General features: G+C 49.1%; 2 protein-coding genes across 2 annotated transcripts; one reads left to right on the top strand and one right to left on the bottom strand.

Moving 5' to 3' along the window:
* The first annotated feature begins 2,699 nt into the window (after window positions 1–2,699).
* LOC6724908 (putative GPI-anchor transamidase) lies at window positions 2,700–4,153 on the top strand. The gene is made up of 5 exons (XM_016173117.3): window positions 2,700–3,358; window positions 3,431–3,548; window positions 3,601–3,711; window positions 3,773–3,933; window positions 3,994–4,153. Exons 1-5 carry the CDS (start codon window positions 2,772–2,774, stop codon window positions 4,082–4,084), a joined length of 1,068 nt encoding a protein of 355 aa, XP_016037749.1. The 5' UTR covers window positions 2,700–2,771; the 3' UTR covers window positions 4,085–4,153.
* Window positions 4,154–4,246: 93 nt separating this feature from the next.
* Window positions 4,247–19,599, bottom strand: LOC6724905 (hormone receptor 4). The gene is given in 7 exon segments (XM_039296742.2): window positions 4,247–8,355; window positions 8,423–9,497; window positions 9,604–9,725; window positions 9,798–11,171; window positions 11,240–11,388; window positions 11,552–14,375; window positions 17,693–19,599. Coding segments are annotated over 7 exon segments (7,272 nt in total). The 5' UTR covers window positions 18,666–19,599; the 3' UTR covers window positions 4,247–7,600.
* Between the last annotated feature and the right edge of the window lie 524 nt (window positions 19,600–20,123).

Below are 20,123 nucleotides of genomic sequence, written 5' to 3'. Positions count from 1 at the left end.
AGCGACGCTCGGCCCGACGGCGCAAAACCTCAATTCGCCGCAACTCGCCGCGACTCTTCGCCGCACGAAGAGATACCCGGTTTGCTTTCAGATTTGGCTTGGCGTGCATGCAACCCTGCTTGTGGGCGGCGGGGAGGGCTGTCTGTCCTGTCGCCGCCAGGATGTATTCCTCGTCTCCATCATGAGTGCAAAGGAGTTGCATTCGGATAGTTTTGACTAATTCAACTTTTCATTTATTACGGTTCCCTTGTGAATGCTTTTGAAATGAATAATTTTCATATATTGCATATCCAATGAAACTAAATATTTGTATACAGATTTGATTTATGGAAGTCATATTAAAAATCAGTATTAAATTGCGCGTAAATTGAAACATATGCTGGGCGCAATGTTTGCATATCAGCTTCTATAAATAATGGGACAATGTTGCAATTTGTACAATAAACATTGAAATTCCAACTGACAATTTTCATAAATGCACTTAAAGAAACGAAGCTGCTCAAGCACTTGTGCATGCTCGATAAATATAATTCTTATAAAAATTGTTTTGCACACATTGTAACAAAAGGATAGACATTACCACTTGAGATTTTTCGCAGCTCTGTTTTTGTAGGGCAGTAAACAGGTCGACGTGCGTTTTCGCCCGGTGTACGTGTTGTTTTTTGCAAATGTTTGTTCTCTTCGCCGCGACGTCGGCTGTTGTTGTTGCTGCTGATGCGTCTTTTGTTGCGTCGGCAAAAAGCAAAAAAGGACTCGGCAATAACATGTCTTTGAATCGGGGGTGGTAATTGAGAAAGGGAAGAAGCGAGCGCCACCAGCGAGCGCCAGACGTGCCCTACTCCTTTTCGGTTTTCCTCCGTATTTTCCCTGGTTTTCCTCAACTTGTGATGCTGTGGCGTAGGTTGTTGCACGTTTCACCAGCTTCCATTTCCCAAAAGGGAGGGTGGCTGGCGGCTGGATCTGAATCCTGCAAGTGTCAGGCAACGTCCTTAGCCCAACTCCCACCCGCTCTCAAGGGTTCTCCCGTTTATCCAGTTTTCCACCCGCCCAAGGACCATTGCGATTATGTAGATGCCATTTGTATGCTCATATGTACATACATACATATGTATATATTTACGTGTAACTGGGTTAAAGGCAAGGGCCTTAATTGCTGGGGAAATGAGGGAAAATCAATAGCTTTATGCATGGTTCTTCCGCCCGCTTTCCATTCGGCCGCTTCTGGAGGGGCTGGAAAACCGATTTTCCCGAACTGGGTCAAGTGCGTGGCCAGGACTTCCATTTCCGTCGCCACTGACATCACCAACTAGTAACCAAGGCCATTGCGATCGATTATCCTAGTTGCTTGCCCGCCCTGGCGTCTTTCTTGCCTTTCCCCTTTGATCCTGACTAAGATTGGGTGAATCTTGCGATTCTTAAACTAGTTTTGCGCCACGGAAATGCTTTCGCACGACGCCCACTTGAATAATTCCACCTAGAAAACGATTTTTCTTTGCGGGCGCACATCTACATTGGCAGCCGCACACACACGCTTTGTGTGTTTTGTGTTGTGTGTGGCTGCGCCGAAGGCAATTGGAAAACGTAATGGCCGACAAAACGAAAACGCCACGCAGCAAAGAAGAAGCAGCGATAGGCGAAGTGCGCAAAGAGCAATCGGCGATAGATGGATAAAAAGAAAACTTCCGGCAGCCCCGAAGCTCAACAAAAAGAACGTAGCTGCGGACTACAGTAAAATGAGAAGCACACACACAGCAAACACACACATATGAACATGAAAACCCACGTGAATTAGAGAGCGGCAGAGAGCGACAGAGAGAGAAAACGATCGCGGCGAATTGGCAGAGTTTTTAGAAGCCCCGTATTTGTTGTCGTCTTGCCACGATTTTCCCCATTTTCCCAGATGTGCGGCTGAATATGCGTGTGTGTGTGCCCCGCAATTCGCAGACGGCAAGAAAACAGTTAAATTCCACACGCAAACAAGGCTTTTACGATGGCCTCTCACACACGCACACCGGCGCACTCATTTCGCGCTCTTCGCCGTTGCCACGCTCTTCATCGGTCTCCTCTTTTCGTCATTGCAGCGTCATTCGTTTTCGTTTCGAATGGCCGCCATATTGCTTTAGTATTTTCTGACGCTTTTTTCGCCCCATTTGCGCATTTCAACCAGCTATTTTCCGTCCTCATTCGATGGTACTTGACAGGTCCTAACTGTTTTATGTTTGAAATGAGTCGTTTCGTGGCATTTTGGGGAAAAAATTCAAGGTGGAAATTGGCCCATTAGCATTGGCAGTTCCCCTGCCCCCTCTTCCAACCCTTCGTCAACCTGCTTGATTCGGCATCTAGGGTGCCCGTTTTCTTCCATTTTTTTTCTGTGCAGAATTATTGGTAAGGGTATTCTCTAAAAGGCTTATTGCTGACTAAATTGCACCTGCTAACTGGTTACCCGCTGCGTTAAAAATTTGTCGTGAATCAAATTTAAACAAGAAAAACTAGTAAAGAAAAGACTAACAAATAATTGTTGGGAGCCTATTTGAACAATTTTAACAATAAAAATTCGTGAAGAACTTTGCTGTGCCTTAAGAAATTTACAAGAACACTCTAGACTTACTATGAGGATCCCTTCCCAATAATATCGTACAGAGTATATATAGTTAATATAAGTATATATAAAGTATAGGCGGTCACACTGCTCACAGCTGTTATCTCTGCGTGCTATCGAGCTGTCGATACTCGAAGGCGTTGTTTATGTATCGGTCTATCGTATTGTAGAAATGTTTAATATTATGCTTGTTAAATTTGTTGTCATCTATGCCCTGATCCTCGCCAGCCGTCGGGTGGAAGCGGATGACACCTCGGTGTTGCCGGAAGGCTTTGTGGACGCCGCCCAGCGCTCCACACATACGAACAACTGGGCGGTGCTGGTGGACGCATCGAGATTCTGGTTCAACTACCGGCATGTGGCCAATGTGCTGTCTATCTACCGTTCGGTAAAGAGACTGGGCATTCCTGACTCCCAGATCATACTGATGATCGCCGACGACATGGCCTGCAATGCACGGAACCCACGGCCCGGTCAAGTGTACAATAACGCCAACCAGCACATCAATGTGTACGGAGACGATGTAGAGGTGGATTACCGCGGCTACGAGGTGACAGTGGAGAACTTTGTGCGTCTGCTGACCGGGCGTACCCAGAACGGCACGGCGCGCTCGAAGAAGCTGCTCTCGGACGCGGGCAGCAATGTGCTCATCTACCTAACCGGCCACGGCGGCGATGGATTCCTCAAGTTCCAGGACTCCGAAGAGATAACCAGCCAGGAGTTGGCCGACGGAATCCAACAGATGTGGGAGAAGAAGCGGTGCGACTGAATTTACTAAAATAGTTCTTATAAAAGACCTTCCCTTTTCTTATAATCTTATCATTTCATCAGGTACAATGAGCTGTTCTTCATGGTGGACACTTGCCAAGCAGCTTCGCTCTATGAGAAGTTCACCTCGCCGAATGTCCTGGCGGTGGCTAGCAGTCTTGTTGGCGAGGATTCGTTATCGGTAAGATTCTGAAAGAAAGCAATTTTCTTTATACTTGACTTGCAACCTTCAGCACCATGTGGATCCATCGATTGGAGTCTACATGATAGACCGGTACACCTACTACGCCTTGGAGTTCCTGGAGAAGGTGCAGCCCTTTAGCAAACGGACCATAGGCGAATTTGTGAGTGTCCTTAAGACTCTTAAGCAATACCAATAATTCTGAATCTGCAATTTTAAAACAGCTGCAAGTTTGCCCCAAGAGAGTGTGCATTTCGACAGTGGGAGTACGCAAGGATCTGTACCGCCGGGATCCGCACAAGGTGCCCATCACAGACTTCTTTGGAGCCATACGTCCCACACGGGTATCCACCGATCGCATCAATGTGACCTTGGCCAATGAGGAGTAAGTACCGGCCTCCACCCTCCTCCAAGTCAGAACCTTACTAACTCTCAGCCTACACAGTGATTTCATTTTCGACAAAGATAAGATGGTGACCAAAAAGCCCTTCAAAATCGTGATGGAGTCACAGTTTCCTTCCGAGCTTTTTAAATAGACTGGATAACTTAATATGATTCATGTGATAATATTAATTTTATTCGTAAATACATCATTTCATTATTAATACATGTGTAATTTATTAAATTTATATGTGATCTCGAATCGTGCTTTAAAAATTCTCAATTACGGGCTTAGTTCGTTTTAGTTATCCTTTTTTATATTTGCTAACATTTCATTTTCATTTCATTATCATTTGCGGTTCTCTTGCCGTTTGTGTTTCCGTCTCTTATGCATTACATTAATATATCATTTAAATTATTCTTTTTGGTTACCACTACATCAAACGTTCACTAATCAATCAATCAATATCAATCCATCGTGTAACATTCATATCAAATCCAAAACGAAACAAAAACCATATTGTATACTTATATAAAAGGTAAAAGTCGCTGGCGACCGCTATGTAGAATTAGAAATGCACAAAAAAAAACAGTATTTCTATAATTTTCCACGGCGATTTGTTATGTGTTTCGGTTTTCTTTGGATTTGGTTTCACAATTTTCTATTCTGGGGTATACACAAATTCAAAGAGTATAACAATGGCCTCAGAAGCGAGATCTTTCCCTAGAGTTTACTCTGTATTTTTCTTCTTTTTTTTTTGCTTTTATCATATGGAAGGATCTACTTCGTTTTTAATTATTGAATCTTTAAATCAATACACATATACACCTAGTATACATATATGGGTTTAATTAGATTTCTTCCCTAGCTCATTTACTTATTTTTTTCATTGTTTTCTTTTTGTTTCATTGCATCAGTCCCATAATTTGAGTTCTAGGCTTGGGTTGTTCTCAAGATCAAGATCCAGATTAAGCACCATAAGAAGTTCATATTGCATCCACGCTTTACACTATAGGGAAATGGTGGACATGGGTTCCTTCCCGGGATGCAAATGGATCTAGGCAAGCGGATGGGGTTGGATGCGGGTGTGGTTGAGTGGCTGAGAGGGTCATGTGGTGAAGTTGAGCATTTAAGTATTCATTGTGTTCTTTTTTTTTTTGGTAAAACAGTGTATCTACGAAAAGTCGCAGCTGGGTAGGCAGGTGACTGCAGTTGGTGAGTCCGGGAGTGTATGTCGTTAAAATTAGCTAACTAATGTTATATCTCGAGATGCCAGATGGTTCGGTTGGGGTCTTCAGACCCCACAAAGTCCCACTGCTTATACTCATGTATTTACAAAGACACTTCTTCTTCTTCAGCGGGAGCAATTGGCCATCTGACCCTAGCCCTGATAATCAAATGGGCGGGGTGGGGAACTGGCAGTTTTTGGGGATGGGTTGGGTAAGGAGGGGAAGGAATGGGTAGGGAAGGGAACGGAGGGGAAGGGTTCTTTGATTGATTTTAATCTCGATTACAGTTACGTTTAAGGTCTAACACTTATTCGATAACACGCTGTGCAAAAATATTTTATTTTGACTCTTTTCCTCCAGATGCTGTTTATCCTGCAATTACTCTACAAAAAATGTTAATCCTTTTAGCCGTCCGTCCGTTGCCGCTTTTTCCATATTCATATGATTATTATGTCATCGCTTATGTAAATCCACATATATACGTACTCTAAATATCCTTGCTATTTGGTATTTCGTATTGGTTTTTGCATCGTTTTCTCGTAAAAAAACTCTACGGAAAAAAATCGAAAATAACGCTTTGAAGGCAATTTGATGTCAGACTCTTGCATATTTTCTCATCTTCTGTTCCTCGGTTTTATTCGAAAAACATTGTTTTCGTGTTTTTTTTCTTAATTTCTCTATTTCTGTTTCTCCTCTCAGCTCTAGGATTCGTTATTTATTTGACAGAGCTTCAATCGGGAGGATTTGTGTTTCAGGACTGGGCATCAAGGATTTTTTATCGGGTTTTCCTATTCACAAGAGATTCTTCCAATTTCCTTTCAAGCCGATTTTGCCATTTCCGGTGCATACACTTCGAGTCTCTAAATGCAGGTGGCGCCACTGAGGAATTTTCAAGTAGAAAATCGAGAGCGCGTAAAATGTGTGTAGAAATATAGTTAAGGGCGAGTTTTGCTATTTTGGGCATTATTTAAGGAATTCCCTTACCTACAAATTCGCTAACAATTCGAAGATTTTGACTCGAAAACAAAACGTTAATTTTGATAAAGAAAACTTGTAAAATGGAGGCACTCCTATCTGTTTTATATACAAACCAATTGAAACTCAAAATTTGTTGGGGTTTGAGTGTAAATTAAAAACATAAAGCATATTCAAGAATTACATTTATTCAAAAATGTTGTTAAAAAAAATGTGTACAGACAGCAAAAAAATCAACAAAATTAATACATTTACAAAATAAAACGTAGTACGACGATATCGATAACAATCCGGGCATCAATACCGCCATGGGGCGTTTGGGGTTGCGAAGACAACACGATTACGATACACAATTGCGCAATCGAGCTTACAAAAGAAAAGTCCTTTCGTTTCTTTCTTTCTTTCTTATCTTCCTTATCTTTGTTTTTTCTCATTTTCTCATCCTCTTTTTTGTATGTACTATGCGTAATTTATGTGTAGTATGTGATTATGCGTTCTTAACTTAGGTATAGTGTGTGTGGGTTGGGAGTTTTGGGTTCGATAACTAACAGGATCTAACAGTATAATTCTGCAAGAGTTGCGAGCGAAGTTCTCATAATGGTTGATGTGTGATTCCGATCTGGCAGTCCAGCTTCCGTTTCCGGTTCCGCTTTGTCTCCACTTCCGTTACCGATTTCCGTTACCGCTCACCCCACCACCCCGTCTCGTCAACAAATTGCTCTACTTCCCTGCCCCAAAACGGATGTACACTAAACTAGCTACTTGGCTCAAGCTCTACTATTTATACTTTATGTGGTTGAATCTCCCGCCCTGCTTCGCTCTTCCTTCCTCTCTCGTTACTTTATATAGATTTTAGTTTAAAAAAAAATAGATAACTGACATATGCACGCATCCTTAATGCTTGCTATAGCTGTGTGTGGCATTGTGTCTACGTAAACTTTACTTAGTCATTACATACTCGTTACATACTCGCTACGTACTCATAATCCTACTCAATTAACACTTCGAATTGCTGTTGCTCGACCTCCTTAACTTTCATCTCCGTTCAGCAAAAACACAAAAAAAAAAATTACATGATTAAAATGTTTCAACTTCGCATATGCGCATACCCTTCCTTAGTAACGGCATTGTGTGTGTGTGTGTATGAGTGTGTGTGTATGGATTGTTTGGGGGTGAGGATCAAATATGGGTGAGAGTGTGTGTATGTGTGTGGGATATAGTACAGGGATCCAACAATTAGACAAACTAAAATACACGATAGATCAATTAGGCTCTACATTATGCATGTAGCAATAGTAATAGTAAAAATAGTAATAATCGATAATCCATAACTAATGAATAGTTAATAGGTAATGATATCCAGACATACTCATAATCGTAATCATAATCGTAATCGTAAATCGTAAGTGGTAATCATAGTGGTAATCATAATAAAACATGCTCTATGTGTACGATTCTAAAATAATTCAGTCATCAGGTAACATTGTTTTGAACACAACTACAGTAACAGAAGCTGAGGTGGCTGTGGGCGTGCGCGGGGGCGGGGGCGGTTGCGGGGCCGGTCGCTGGCGCGTGCCCGTGGCAGTGGGCGTGGCTGTGGGCGTGGCCGTGGCCATGGCAGAGGCGGAGGCGAAGGCAGAGGCTCTGGCAGTGGCGGCGTTTATATTATTGTTATTCATATAGTTATTGTTGCTGTTGAAGTTGATGTTGCTGTTTCGTGTTGTTGTTGTTGTTGCTGTTGGTGCTGTTGTGGTGGCTGTTGTAATTGTGGTTTTTCTGTTGATTCTCGTATTAAATTGTTGCTTTTGTTGTGGCAGTGATAGTTGCTGTTGTTGTGGTGCTAATGTTGCTCGTGATTGTGATTGTGTCGTCGTCGTCGTCATCATCACTCCTATTGCTGGCGTCGTCGACACGGCAGTCCATTGTTGCTGCTGCTGCATTGCTGCTGCTGCACGTGTTGCTAATGAAATCGTCGATGATGATGATGAAGATGTGGCTGTGGCTGATAATGATAATGATACTGCTGCTCCTGCTGCTGCTCCTGTTGTTGTGGGAGCGTCTTGTGGGAGCATGGCTAACAGCGGCAGCAACTCATCGTCGGTCTGGGTCTGCATGTTGACCGTGTTGCTGCCGGCAGTGTTGGTGCCCCTGCTGGCCCCTGTTCCTGCTGTCGCCTGAAATCGGCCGCAACAGTTGCCGTTGAGCAGGCGTGCTGTCCTGACTGGCAGCGTTAAGGGGGGTACACAAACGTTATCGCAAACACAAGGCTCACAATTCTTTCTGCTTACCATTCACCACTTGACCCTGACTCAGGCCCAGTTGGCGATTGCGTCCAACTGATGCTGCTGCCGTTGCTGTGGCCATGCCCACTCCTGCTCCTGCTCCTGCTTCTGCTTCCGTTCCCAATCCTTTGGTGGCAGTGTTGGCAGTGTGGTTGCTGCCAAAGTTGATTATCCTTCTGGGCAGTTTCGTTAGCTGTTGCTGTTGCTGTTGCATCGCCAGCAATTGCTGCTGCTGTTGCTGCTGCTGCTCCTGCTGCTGCTGACGTGCTGTGGCTATCTCACTTAGACTGGCTAAGGTCACCGCTGTTTTCAGCACATGCGCAGGCGTAGGCGATGTTGTTGCTGCCGTCGTCGGCGTCGATGTGCCCGCCGCTGCTGCTAATGTAGCTGATGTCGCTGGTGGCATGGAACGCTGTGACATTAAGGCCGTGTGTAGTATTGATGTATATTGTTGCTGCTGATGCTGTTGTGGTTGCTGCTGTTGTTGTTGTTGTTGTTGATGCTCAAGTCTTTTGCTCTCTTCTAAACTGTTGCTGCTGCCTGTCCTGCCGCTGGCCATAGTTCCTGTTGCTCCTGTGGCAGCGTTGCTATTGCTGCTGCTGTTGCTGCTTTGGGAGTAATCCCTGGCAGTGTCGCAGCTGGCCGAGGAACGGGCTATTTGCTCGGCTGCCGCCGTCAAGGTAGCCAACGTGGCCGCCGCTCCGCTCAGCAGTGAAGTCTTCAAAATGGACGTGGATGCGGCTGAGGGTCGGAACTGCTTATCCTGCTCTTGCTCCGGCTCCTGCTCTTGCTCTTGCTCCGACTCCTCTTCCTCCGGATCGCGCTGGGTACCGATCTCGATCTTGATCTTGGGCAGGTTGCGCAGCAACTGGTGCTGCTGCTGCCTGCTTCGACGCCGCTCCTGTTGCTGCTGCTGCTGCCGCTCCGGGATGGGATCAGGACCAGGTGGTGGCGCCGACTGATGGTTGGCGGTGGGCAGCAGTCCGTGCTCAAGCATCTGCTACCTTATGCTCGCCGAGTTGAGCACGAAGGGCACATAGAACATCTTGCTCTCGAGCAGCAGGCTGGCCGCAGCCTGGATCTGCAAGGGGATAGGGGAGAGCGATGAATCACAGGACAGATGGTGATGGCTTCGTCGGAAATGGGAATCGCCAAAGAGTACATGTACATAGTTAGTGGCCACTTACCTCTGGTATGTGGGAGAGCAGTTCACTGAGCCTCGCCTGCGGATTCTGCGGCGAGGAGTTTTGCAGGTAGGAGCGCAGCACCTGGACGTACCGCTCCTGGATGCTCTCCAGTTCCACTTCTGCTGGATTTACAAAACGAACGAAAAGGTAACATGAGCACTGTATGAATGGGTTTTGCAAATCGAACCACGTACCTTTGTTCAGCAGTATGTAAACCTTTAGGCAGACGTACTCCTCCATCTTGAGCTTGATTCGCCGGAACATGATGGTTATTTGGGTCATCTTGTCCACCATGTGCCCGACGTCCAGCTTCAGCTGCTCCATCGCTATCGGCTGGCCCATAAGCGTGGTCAAGCAGGTTTGCAGGGTGCTCAGGTGCGAGTTCACCTCGCTGACAAACTCCGGGTCGTCCTTGTGCAGTGGCTGGGCGGGCGAGGGTATCGGTGTGCTCAACGGCGTGCCAGTGGGCGTGCTCAGTGGCGTTGACGCCGGCGAACCATGCCTGCTGCCTCCTCCCTCGCCGCGCCGCTTGCCATGCAACGCCTGGTAGGCGGCCGTGGTCAGGATAAGGATCTCGTGCCACTTGTCCGTCAGTAGTTTAGTGTGTATCTCCACCGGGATCTCCAGGTAGAAGGGCAACTTCTTTGTCCACGACACCAGTTTGTGGACTATGGAATCGCCGATGTTGCACAGTTTCTCGCTAATCTCCGACTTGTCCTCCAGGAACTCGCTGAAGTGCGGCAGTGTGGCTATGTCCTCCATCGCGTCGCAGTCGATCAGCGTCTGGATCATGCCTAAGGCGTGCTCGTACGAGATCTGTCGGTCCTTGGACGAACTGACCGCCGAGTCGAGACGGTGGCGCAGATGTACAATCTCGCTGGGATTGGTTAGGGCCGTCTTCAGTATCGTTCCGTTCACCAGGTGCGGCGGCAGTTGAGCCCCTCCCCCAGCTCCTCCGCCACCTCCACCTGGTTGCTGGTGGTGGTTTTGGTGCTGTCCCTGCTGCTGCTGCTGGTGCGGCGAGCTAAGCGAGAGATGCGGCGAGCCCTGCTGTTGCTGCTGCTGCTGCTGTTGTTGTTGCTGGGCCGGACTGTGCATGGGGGGTGCTTGCAGCAACTCCGGCTTCAAAGCGGGGCCGAGGAACATGGGCTTCATGTCCACCACGCCGCCCATCAGCTTGGCCTGCTGCTGCTGCTGTTGTTGCTGCTGTTGCTGTTGGTGCTGCGCAGCTGCTGCCACTGCGGCGGCAAGTTGCTGCTGCTGCGGCGACAGCAAGTGGTGCGGCGACAGCTGTGGGTGGTGTTGCTGCTGCGCGTGGTGCGACTGGTGGCCCTGGTGGTGGTGATGGTGGAGCGGCGAGTGCAACTGCTGCTGCTGATGTTGCTGGTGCTGTTGATGCTGCTGCTGTTGCTGGTGCTGCTGCTGCGCCGCCGCCTGCTGCTGCTGCTGCTGGGCGGCCTGCTGTTGCTGCTTCTGATTGGTCTTCTTGTGCTTCTTGTACTTCACCTTGTACAAATTGTAGACGGCGCCACTGTTGCGACCGCCCGGCATGCGATCCTCGCGAACGGCTGAAAGGAAATGGAGCGGTTTCCTGGTTAGGCATCCGTGGGGTCCTGCCAGGGGACTAACTACTCACCTTGCAGCACCATGCCCTGCTCGATGCACTTCTTAAATCGACAATACTGACAACGGTTGCGCTGTGCTTTGGTTATCTCGCAGGTGCCGTCCGCCACGCAGGTGTAGACTCGTCGGTTCTGCACCGTCCGCTTGAAGAAGCCCTTGCACCTGGCGGAAGAATTTCAAGATTATTAGCCATGCGAGGCAAACTGGCAGCATGTGCTCCAAGTATCAATAGGTTGGCGGAGCTTAGGCTTATCTTGCTTACCACGTCCAAGATTTAGAAATGCTTTGAAGTGGAAAGCTGACCTAATGCCTAGCGGGTACTTACCCCTCGCAGGTGATGATGCCGTAGTGCAGGCCGGTGGCCTTGTCCTCGCAGATCATGCACACGAGCGGCTGTTCGTCCTCGTCGGTCGGCTCGTGCGGCGCCTCCAGGTTGCGTCCGCCCATGCCGCCGCCTACGCCACCAAGACCCGTGGAGTTGCTGCTGCCCCACTGCTGCTGCTGGGCACTAAGATTCAGAGCCTGCAGCTGGCCGGGCGGCAATTGCGAGTAGTCGCCCGCCCACAGCCGCTCCATGTTAAGGGCGTGCGGTGTGCGGAAGGGGTGTGGCCGTGATCTCATGTCCTGGATGCGTGTCTGTCCCAGGGAGAGCAGCAGTTGGGCGGCCTCCTCGTTGTTTTGCGGCGCCACCGAGGAGGGCGTGAGTGGTCCGCCCACTCCGCTGCCAGATACCGAACCGCCGCCGGACGAAGAGGAGGGCGTCAGTGACCCCGCCGATGGCGAGGAGAGGCAGTGCTGCTGCTGGCCCATAGACTGTTGCTGCTGCTGTTGCTGTTGCTGCTGCGACTGCTGTTGTTGCTGCTGCTGTTGCTGTTGCGGCTGGTGGTGGGGCGACTGCTGTTGCTGCTGCGGGTGCTGGCCGTGGGACTGGCCCGCCGAGGGCGGCGGAGGCTCGTAGCCCCAGACCATGGTGCGCACCCCGCAGCTCTCGCCCATTATGACGGTGGGCGTGCCACGGGGTGGCGTCTGGGAGGGTGTCTGCGGCGACAGCTGCGAGGATGACGACGAGGAGGATGGATGTGGCGAGGGGCACTGCACGGAGCCACTTCCGTTTCCGCCACCGACGCCCACAGGCCGCAGGTTGCCCAACGGTCCTCCAATCACCTCCGGCTTCACGCCATTGATCCTGGCATTGCTGAAGCATACCATTCGCTGCGCGGCCACTGCTGCTGCGGCGGCGGCCGCTGCCCCACCAGCGGACTGCATCAGATGCGGTAGCCCGGCGGCCACCTGCTGGTGAACTTCGCTCTTTACCCGAAACAGAATGGCCGCATCCCGATTGCTGTTCCTCAGCGCCAGGGAAGCCGGATGCATCAAGGCCAGTGCCTGCGGTTGCTGCTGGTGGTGCTGCTGCTGTTGCTGTTGCTGATGCAGATGCTGCTGCTGCTGTTGTTGTTGCTGCTGCTGCTGCTGTTGGTGGTGCTGCAGGAGCGGCGACTGTTGCTGGTGATGCGGCGACAAGTGCCGCTGACCAACATTCGGTTCCTTTTTCACCCGCACCAGGGAGTGGGGCGAGTGTTGCTGCTGCTGTTGCTGCTGGGGATGCGACGCCTGCTGCTGCTGCTGCTGGCCAAGTAGGTGATGCAGGTGGATCGCCTGCTGCTGGGTGAGATGTTGCATGGACTGGCTGAGCAGGTGCTCTGTGGGCGGGCTGCTCTTGCGCAGCGTCAGCGGCTGTGTGAGTTGCTGGTGAAGATGGTGCGTCTGCACAATGTTGGGTCCCAGGCTGCCGTGGGACAGCTGAGTGGGTGGACTGGCGGAGACCCGGCTTAGGTGCTGCTGCGAGGAGCTGATGGACTGTTCCCGTTCCCGATCCCGGTCCCGCTCGCGTTCCCTTTCGCGCTCCCTCTCTCGATCGCGTTCCCGTTCCCTTTCTCTTTGTGTGCTGGATGTAGAGGAGGGTGAAGACGGCGGCGGTGGCTCCGATTTGATGCGCGATGGCGTCACTAGAACCGTTACATGCCCCGCCGCTGCTGCTGCTGCTGCAGCCGCCACTGCTTTGGTCTCTTGCTCCCGCTGCTGATGGAACGCCAGCATCTTGCTGGATACGTTGAGCAAGCGCTCCTCCTTAACGGATCGTATCACACTCATACCGGCCTCGCTCAGCTTGGCGCTGCTTCCTGTGGAAATCCCCGTGCCCGCCGAGGCGGAGGACAGCACCCCATTCGTGGGCGTGAGCGTTGGACGACCCGTGGTCGTTGTAGTAGAGGGCTTCTCTTCCAGCGAATCGGGAGAGGCTCGACTGCTCCCGCCGCTGCCATTGCCATTGTTTTGGTGTTCATTGATGGCCACTCCAGCTGTTGATCCGCCGCTCGTGGTTCCGCCTCCCGTTGCTCCACTTCCGGCGCCAGCTGGTCCGCCCCCCTCGGGCGTGGCTGGACTGGATCTCGTCGGCTCTGCGGGCGGCGGTGACATCACCGTTGAGGCGGCGGCCGCCGAAATCGCACTGCTCGACGAGTGTATCTCCGTGTGCTCCTGCTTGATGCTACCACATTTGCCCCCACTTCCGTTTCCGTTTCCACTGCTGCTGCTGCTGCTGGCGGGGCAGGTGGCCGTGGAGGAGGCTCCAGCTGTCGGCGAGGCGGAGGAGGTGCTGGAGTTCGTGGAGGATGACGAAGAGGAGGAGGACGAGAGCGAGGAGGTCGAGGATGTGGCTGCCGCTGCCGTCGTGGACGACGTGGAGACGCATGGTCCTGCTCCCGACGCTGTTACTGCTGTCCCAGCTCCTCCCCCGCCCGCGCCACCCGTCTCGGCCACCGCGGCCACGACCGCTGCCAGCGAAACGGTGACCGCCGAAGATGCCGCCGTGAGGGGCAGGGGCAGCGACATGGGCAGTGGCAGGGCCATCGGCAGGGGCAGGGCCAGCGGCAGGGGCAGGGATGCCCCCAGCGACGCCCCCGCCGAGCCGCTGTCGCAGAGCTTCGGCGACATGGGCGCCAGCAGGTCCGGCGACGAGGTGGACGTGTCCGCTATGGACTCGCCGTCACTGCTGCATCGCGAATCGATTTTGCGCCGTTTGAGTTTGAGGTCTTGAAAAAGGCTCATTTTATCGAGCTCGCTGTACGGGCCACGGCTCAGTGTCATAATTCCTGGGGGATGAAAAGGGAAGGGAGAAGATACGAAGGTTCTGGTTTAGTTGTTGGCCAATACGTAGTGGATCGTCTGCGGGCTAATCGTAACTTAGATGTATCTTACACGTGTATCCCACACGGACTACAAGACTACAAGATTTCATTTCATTTCATATATGCATCTTAATATATAATATACATTCTTAAAGTAGTAGTTATCCCCCTGCCAATGGCCATCAATATCTTTTCTTGTGATATATGTAAATACAATTTCTAGAACAACGGCTTATGTTTGGGAAATTTACAGATACCGCATGGGTGCTTGGCACGCATAAATAAGTTCGCATAAATTGGTTGCGGAAGTTTCTTTTCTTTCCGAATTTTGTTTTTGGATTGATTCGCTGATGGAACACAAACAAATAAGCAATCATTTGCATTCGCTTCCCCAAGCGAATAACTGGTTAACGCGGCCGAAACGTCGAAGATCTGGCCGAAAAGATATGATATGAGGAATTCGGTTAATTACGAGCTTGATCGATCAGCACTCTCGGATATGATGAGCGTCATGATATGTGTGTCTGCTCTTTCTGCGAAATGGGTCAAAGCGTTTTCTTTACCTTTTGCCACTTAATCGGCCGAGTATTGTTATAGTCCCCTCTAGCTCCCCTCTTCCTAAGCATGATTTTGGATCAACAGGTTTCATATGAGAACGCAGTGAATCTATGTAAAGCATGTCGCTTTGGGGGTTGGTGGGCTTTTTGTTAGAACAGTTTGTTACGATCTTATCGAAAGAATTACATTATAAAATGTCCTTCACAGTCGGTTCAGTGCTTTCTAACCAACATTTGTATATGGCTCAAATCCTTTACAAATCTAGCGTTGAAAAGTATGCTACAAATTTATTCACTGCAAACGCCTCACACTGAAATCCTGAATCCATTATTACTGTAAAATTCACAATTTTCTCTCAAATCCGATTCGGTAAACAGTTTTAAGCTTGTTTTTTCCCAGGCGAAAAACGTCACCAAAAATTAGCGAGGGAGAAGAAAAAATATTTTTTTTTTAATTTTTTTGCAATTTTGACAATGGTAAAAAAAATGAAAATAAAAAAAAAATTTATTTTTATTGACCTTTCTTAAATTACAGTTTTTTCGAGCTGACGAGCGCGATTCTAAAAATGCAAAACATTTTGGAATACCTCTTCAATTAGTGAAGCTATGAGCATTCGAGTACGATAAATGTACATATGTACATATGTATGTATGTACATTTCAATTGCATACAACGTACTCTGATATTACTACGATTAAATGGAATTTTTGTAAGCCAATAGGCACGAGTGCAAATTAATAAGCTCTATGCGAATTGAGTGAGCCAATAGCCGAGTTGTGGCTTTGGTAAAAGGATTTACCACGATGCACCTGTGTAGTTCAACTTTCGATATCTCCTTCGCTCTCGCCCCCTACTGCTCCCTCTCGCTAGCTCCGTCTCTGTCTGGCCGACTCGGTCAGCAACGGCGCTTCCATCTCCCTTTCCGATTCCCGTACCCACAGTCCGCCCCGATCATTCTCACTCCCACTCGCACTCCCGTTCGAACTCCCCCTTTCACTATCTATCCAATGGCGATCTCTTTACGCACTCACACACCAACGCTCAGGCGCACACGCACACACGCACACACTGGCGCCGAGAGATAAACTGTGCAGCTTCGGGCGGCAAAAGTTCTCTCGTCGGGCAGTCGGCAGGGCAGTCGGCCGCACCGACGACAATGTCGTTTGTGTGTGTATTTTTAAAATTTGACCTATTTTCATTATCAAGCGCAAGATTATTCTAAACAATAAAACCATGCGTGCCTCTCTGGTTCTATATCTTTTCGCCCCTCTGCGTGTGTGTGTATGTGCGCGCGTCAGTATGCTAGTGTGTGCGTGCGTGTGTATGTAAGCGCGTGGAGTTGACTTCTACACGCAACTGTATACATACTTCAGATACGTCCAGATACATTGAGGTGTATGTGGGTACCTGTTTCCCAGATCAGCGGCAGACGAAACTGCATTCAAGCGAACCGAACTCACTGGAAACCATAGATATAGATAGCCCTCCTAAGTCTAATCTTAACTCCGTTCTAAACGAATAAGTTGATAATGATTATTAAATCATGATTAACCAGCCAGCCGAACACAATTCACAACTAATGGCGGATAAACTTTTCCACAATTGTGTCACTTGGAAGGATGGTAAAAGATGCACTGCTTATCTAGAGCACTAAACTTGAAGAATCTTGAGGTTTCGAAAAAGTCATAGCAACTGTTTTATAATTATAATAATATAGCACGAGTATATAAGCAAATATTGAATCAGGGAGCAGATTGATAGCCCCGTCTAAGTTGTGTGATTAGTATCTAGTTGGGGGTCATTAGACAATCGCAGTGCTTCGAGAAGGGGGAGAGGCAGTGGTGGTCGAAAGGAGAATTTGGGTTGGAACTGCCTGGAACTGCAACTCCAACTTCAACTTTCGAACTGCAGGTGGGTCGTTCATTGTGTGTGTGTGTGTGTGCGGGGGCGGCTTCTTCTAAGTTTTTAATGTGTCTTATGTGTTAGTGTTTTTGATTTGGGTTTGGGATATAGTCACAAATTTACCTATGGATGTCATAATTTCGTTTTTTCTTGTCTTTGCCGATTGTTCAAATTTGGATAAAAACAAAAAATTCTCTTGCTTGCCGATCGTTGTTGTTGTGGTTTTTGTTGTTGGGGGTTTTCTTTTCTTGCCGATGTTACTTTTCAGTTTGCATTTGCTTTTGCTTTTGTGTGTGTTTTTTGAGTTTGCTTGTGGGGCTCTTGATTTTTCATTGAATTTGGATTTTGTACTTGTGTTTGCTTGGATTTTTGGTATTATTGTGACTCGTTCGGGAAGCATCTAGACTGCGTCCGTCCCTGCCCGCTGCCCCTTGAGCTGCAGAGCAGAGTGGCAGTGGCAGTACGCATTCCAGTGGGTGGTTTTTGGTTTTTGGTTTTCGGTTTTTGGTGGGTGGTGGTTGGTGGTTGGGTGGTTCTGGGTGGGTTCTGTTCTTGTTTGTTTTCTTGGCCAATTGTTGGTTGCTCCAGTTTAGTGCACTTCTCTTTGCTTTTGGAGGGGGTGGGGTTGGTTTTCGATGACTGCAATTCTTGTTGGTAAGAGGGAAGAGAGCGTAAGTAATGTGTGTGTGTGGGAAGGGGGGGTTTGGGTGGGTAAGCCAGGGGGTGGCTGGGCGGTGGCTCGTGGGTGGGTGGTGTCTTACGCATTTATGATTAGGCATGATTTACGGGGTTTAGAGTATATAGATGGATGCAATACTAACGGCAAATGGGCGGCATACGAGACTTTTTCTTATAATAGTTATTGTAGTTGTTGTAATGGTTATTATTATTATTATTATTGTTGTTATTGGCATTGTTGTTGCTGTTCGTATTGGTATTGCTGCTTGTATTATTGTTGTTGTTGCTGATGGTATTATTGTTATTGTTGCAGTTGCTGTTGTTGTTGTGCGAGTTGCACTTGTTGCACTTGCTGGGGCTGCACGTGGCTGCAGCCGCAGTTGCTCCTCCAGCCTCTGCAGGTCCTGCCTCTTGATTATCCTGGCTATCCTGCGCTGTGGGCTCGTCCTTGACCTGCGAGTTGGGGTCCGCGGAGGACGAGGATGCAACGTCGCCGCTCGACTCGCTCTTATCGCCGCCATGGTGATGATGGTAGTGATGGTGGTGGTGGTGGTAGATGTGGTGATGGCGATCGTTGTTGGCAAATGGTTCTTGTTCATTGCTATTTCCGCTTTGCAAACCGGAATCGCAGACGTCGTTGCTGGCCGCATTGTTGTTATTGTTGCTATTGTTGTTGTTGTTGGTGTTGTTTGTGTTGTTGGTGTTGTTGCGATTATTGATGTTGATGCTGCTGCCATTGTTGGCGTGCGGCATCTGCAGGCTGCCGTTGCTGTTGCACTTCTTGAGCAGAGTCTTGTTCAACGGCGTCTTGATAATGGTCAGCTTGTTGGCCACGTCCTTGACTGGCTCGGGCTCATCCTGCTGATCCGGCTGCTCCGGCTGGTCCGTCCGATCATCCGGCTGCTCGCGGCGACATCCGTGGTTGCCATTGAGCCGCTGCTCCTCGTGGCCGCCGTTCTGCTGTACGGCGGGATAACTGTCCGCTGCAGAAGCCTCCGTGGCCGACGCCGTGGCCAGCGCTGCCGTAGTTGTTGCTGCCTCTAGCTCGGCAGCTGCCGCAACAACACTGCTGGCCTTGGATCCAGGCTCCAGGATCAGCGGCTGCTGGGCATTCATCTGGGCAGCTCTTCTAGGTGGGCAGGTAGAGACGGACAAGCGAACGATGCTGGGCCATTTTGGCTGGGCAAACACCGAGTTTCAAACACATTTCAAAAGACACTTTCGATCACAACAACCATTTGTTAGTCAACTTCTTCTTCTACAGCATGATGCGAAGTCACTCGGTTCGATTAGAAGGAGAAGAAGTCTGCGTCCATTGCCAAAACTTAAATCACTCGAAAAAAATATGTAAACATAATGAATCGATTGATGTTGCAGCTCCGTTTTTGATCCTCGAAATGAGATTGAGATTGGAACTGAGATTGGAACTGAGATTGAAACTGAGACTGAGACTGAGATATGAGACTGTGTGGGTGGGTGGCGAATGAGCGTGTTCGTGTGTGTGTGTGTGTGTTTATGCGTGTGTGGGTGGGTGGTTCTGGCTGTCAGGGGTCTTCTAGGGACTTGTAGGTCTTGGGTCAAAACTAAGGGCACATACCACTGTTGGCTTTAGATTCTTGCCTATACTTTACATATAATGTTGTGTTTTCTTTAGTACCACTAAAAACATTGACAAACTTGAAAAAAAAGGATTTGGCGCGTGCTGAACCGCTGGCTGTCAACCGTTAGCCGTGAGCCGTTAACCGTTTCGCCCGATATCGCCGCACTTTAGCCACTGGCCACTGAAACTCAGAAAAACTAAACTAAAGTTCGAGCCAAGTTCCGCGTCTCAGCGACGGCTGCTGCCGTGTTATTTGTTTTTTGTTATTTGTATTTGTAGTTTCGTTTTGTTTTTTATTTTTTTGTTTCTTATGTTTTATTTGTTGTTTCTGTTTCTGTTTAGGTTTCGGTTTCTGTTTGCTGGAGATGTTGCTCCGCGGCCAACGTGCGTGCATGCGAACGAAATAAAGTGAAATGAAAGGAGTAAGCGAGCGAAAGAAAGCAGCAGCCACGAAACGCTGCTGCTGCCTCTGCCGCTGCCGGCGTCGCAGTCGGCGCAGGCGTCGACTCCCCCTCCGACCGACACCGCCCCCCCGCCCCACTGGCTCCACCGCTCGCTCGCACTCTCCTTCTCTCTCTCTTTCCCTCTCTCCGTCTATCGCGATCGAGCATTAGAAGCGTCGACGTCGGCAGCAAACGAAAATGAAAACCAATAGACAAAACGAACAAAAAACACCGAAAGCACACTCACTCTCTCACAGACACACATAGGCAAACTCACACACACACACAGGCACACGCTCACCAGGCAGCGGCGACGTCATAGTTATGCTTTGGCAGCGCCGCAGACGCCAGCAGAGGCACTAGGCTCGTTTTTTGTCCACCTCTCTCTCACTCTCCCCATTTCTATCGCACTCTGGCACTCTCCCCCTTCCACCTTTCCACCTACACACCTACCCAGCAACACACCCCGTCGCCGGTCACACACCCCCACTAGGGTTCATTGCAATTGCAAATGCAACTGCAACTGCAACT

This window comes from Drosophila simulans, chromosome X, assembly GCF_016746395.2.
Source record: "Drosophila simulans strain w501 chromosome X, Prin_Dsim_3.1, whole genome shotgun sequence".
NCBI lineage: Eukaryota > Metazoa > Arthropoda > Insecta > Diptera > Drosophilidae > Drosophila > Drosophila simulans.
The sequence above is the reverse complement of the archived record's forward strand: the minus strand, read 5'-3'. Positions and strand labels throughout refer to the sequence as shown.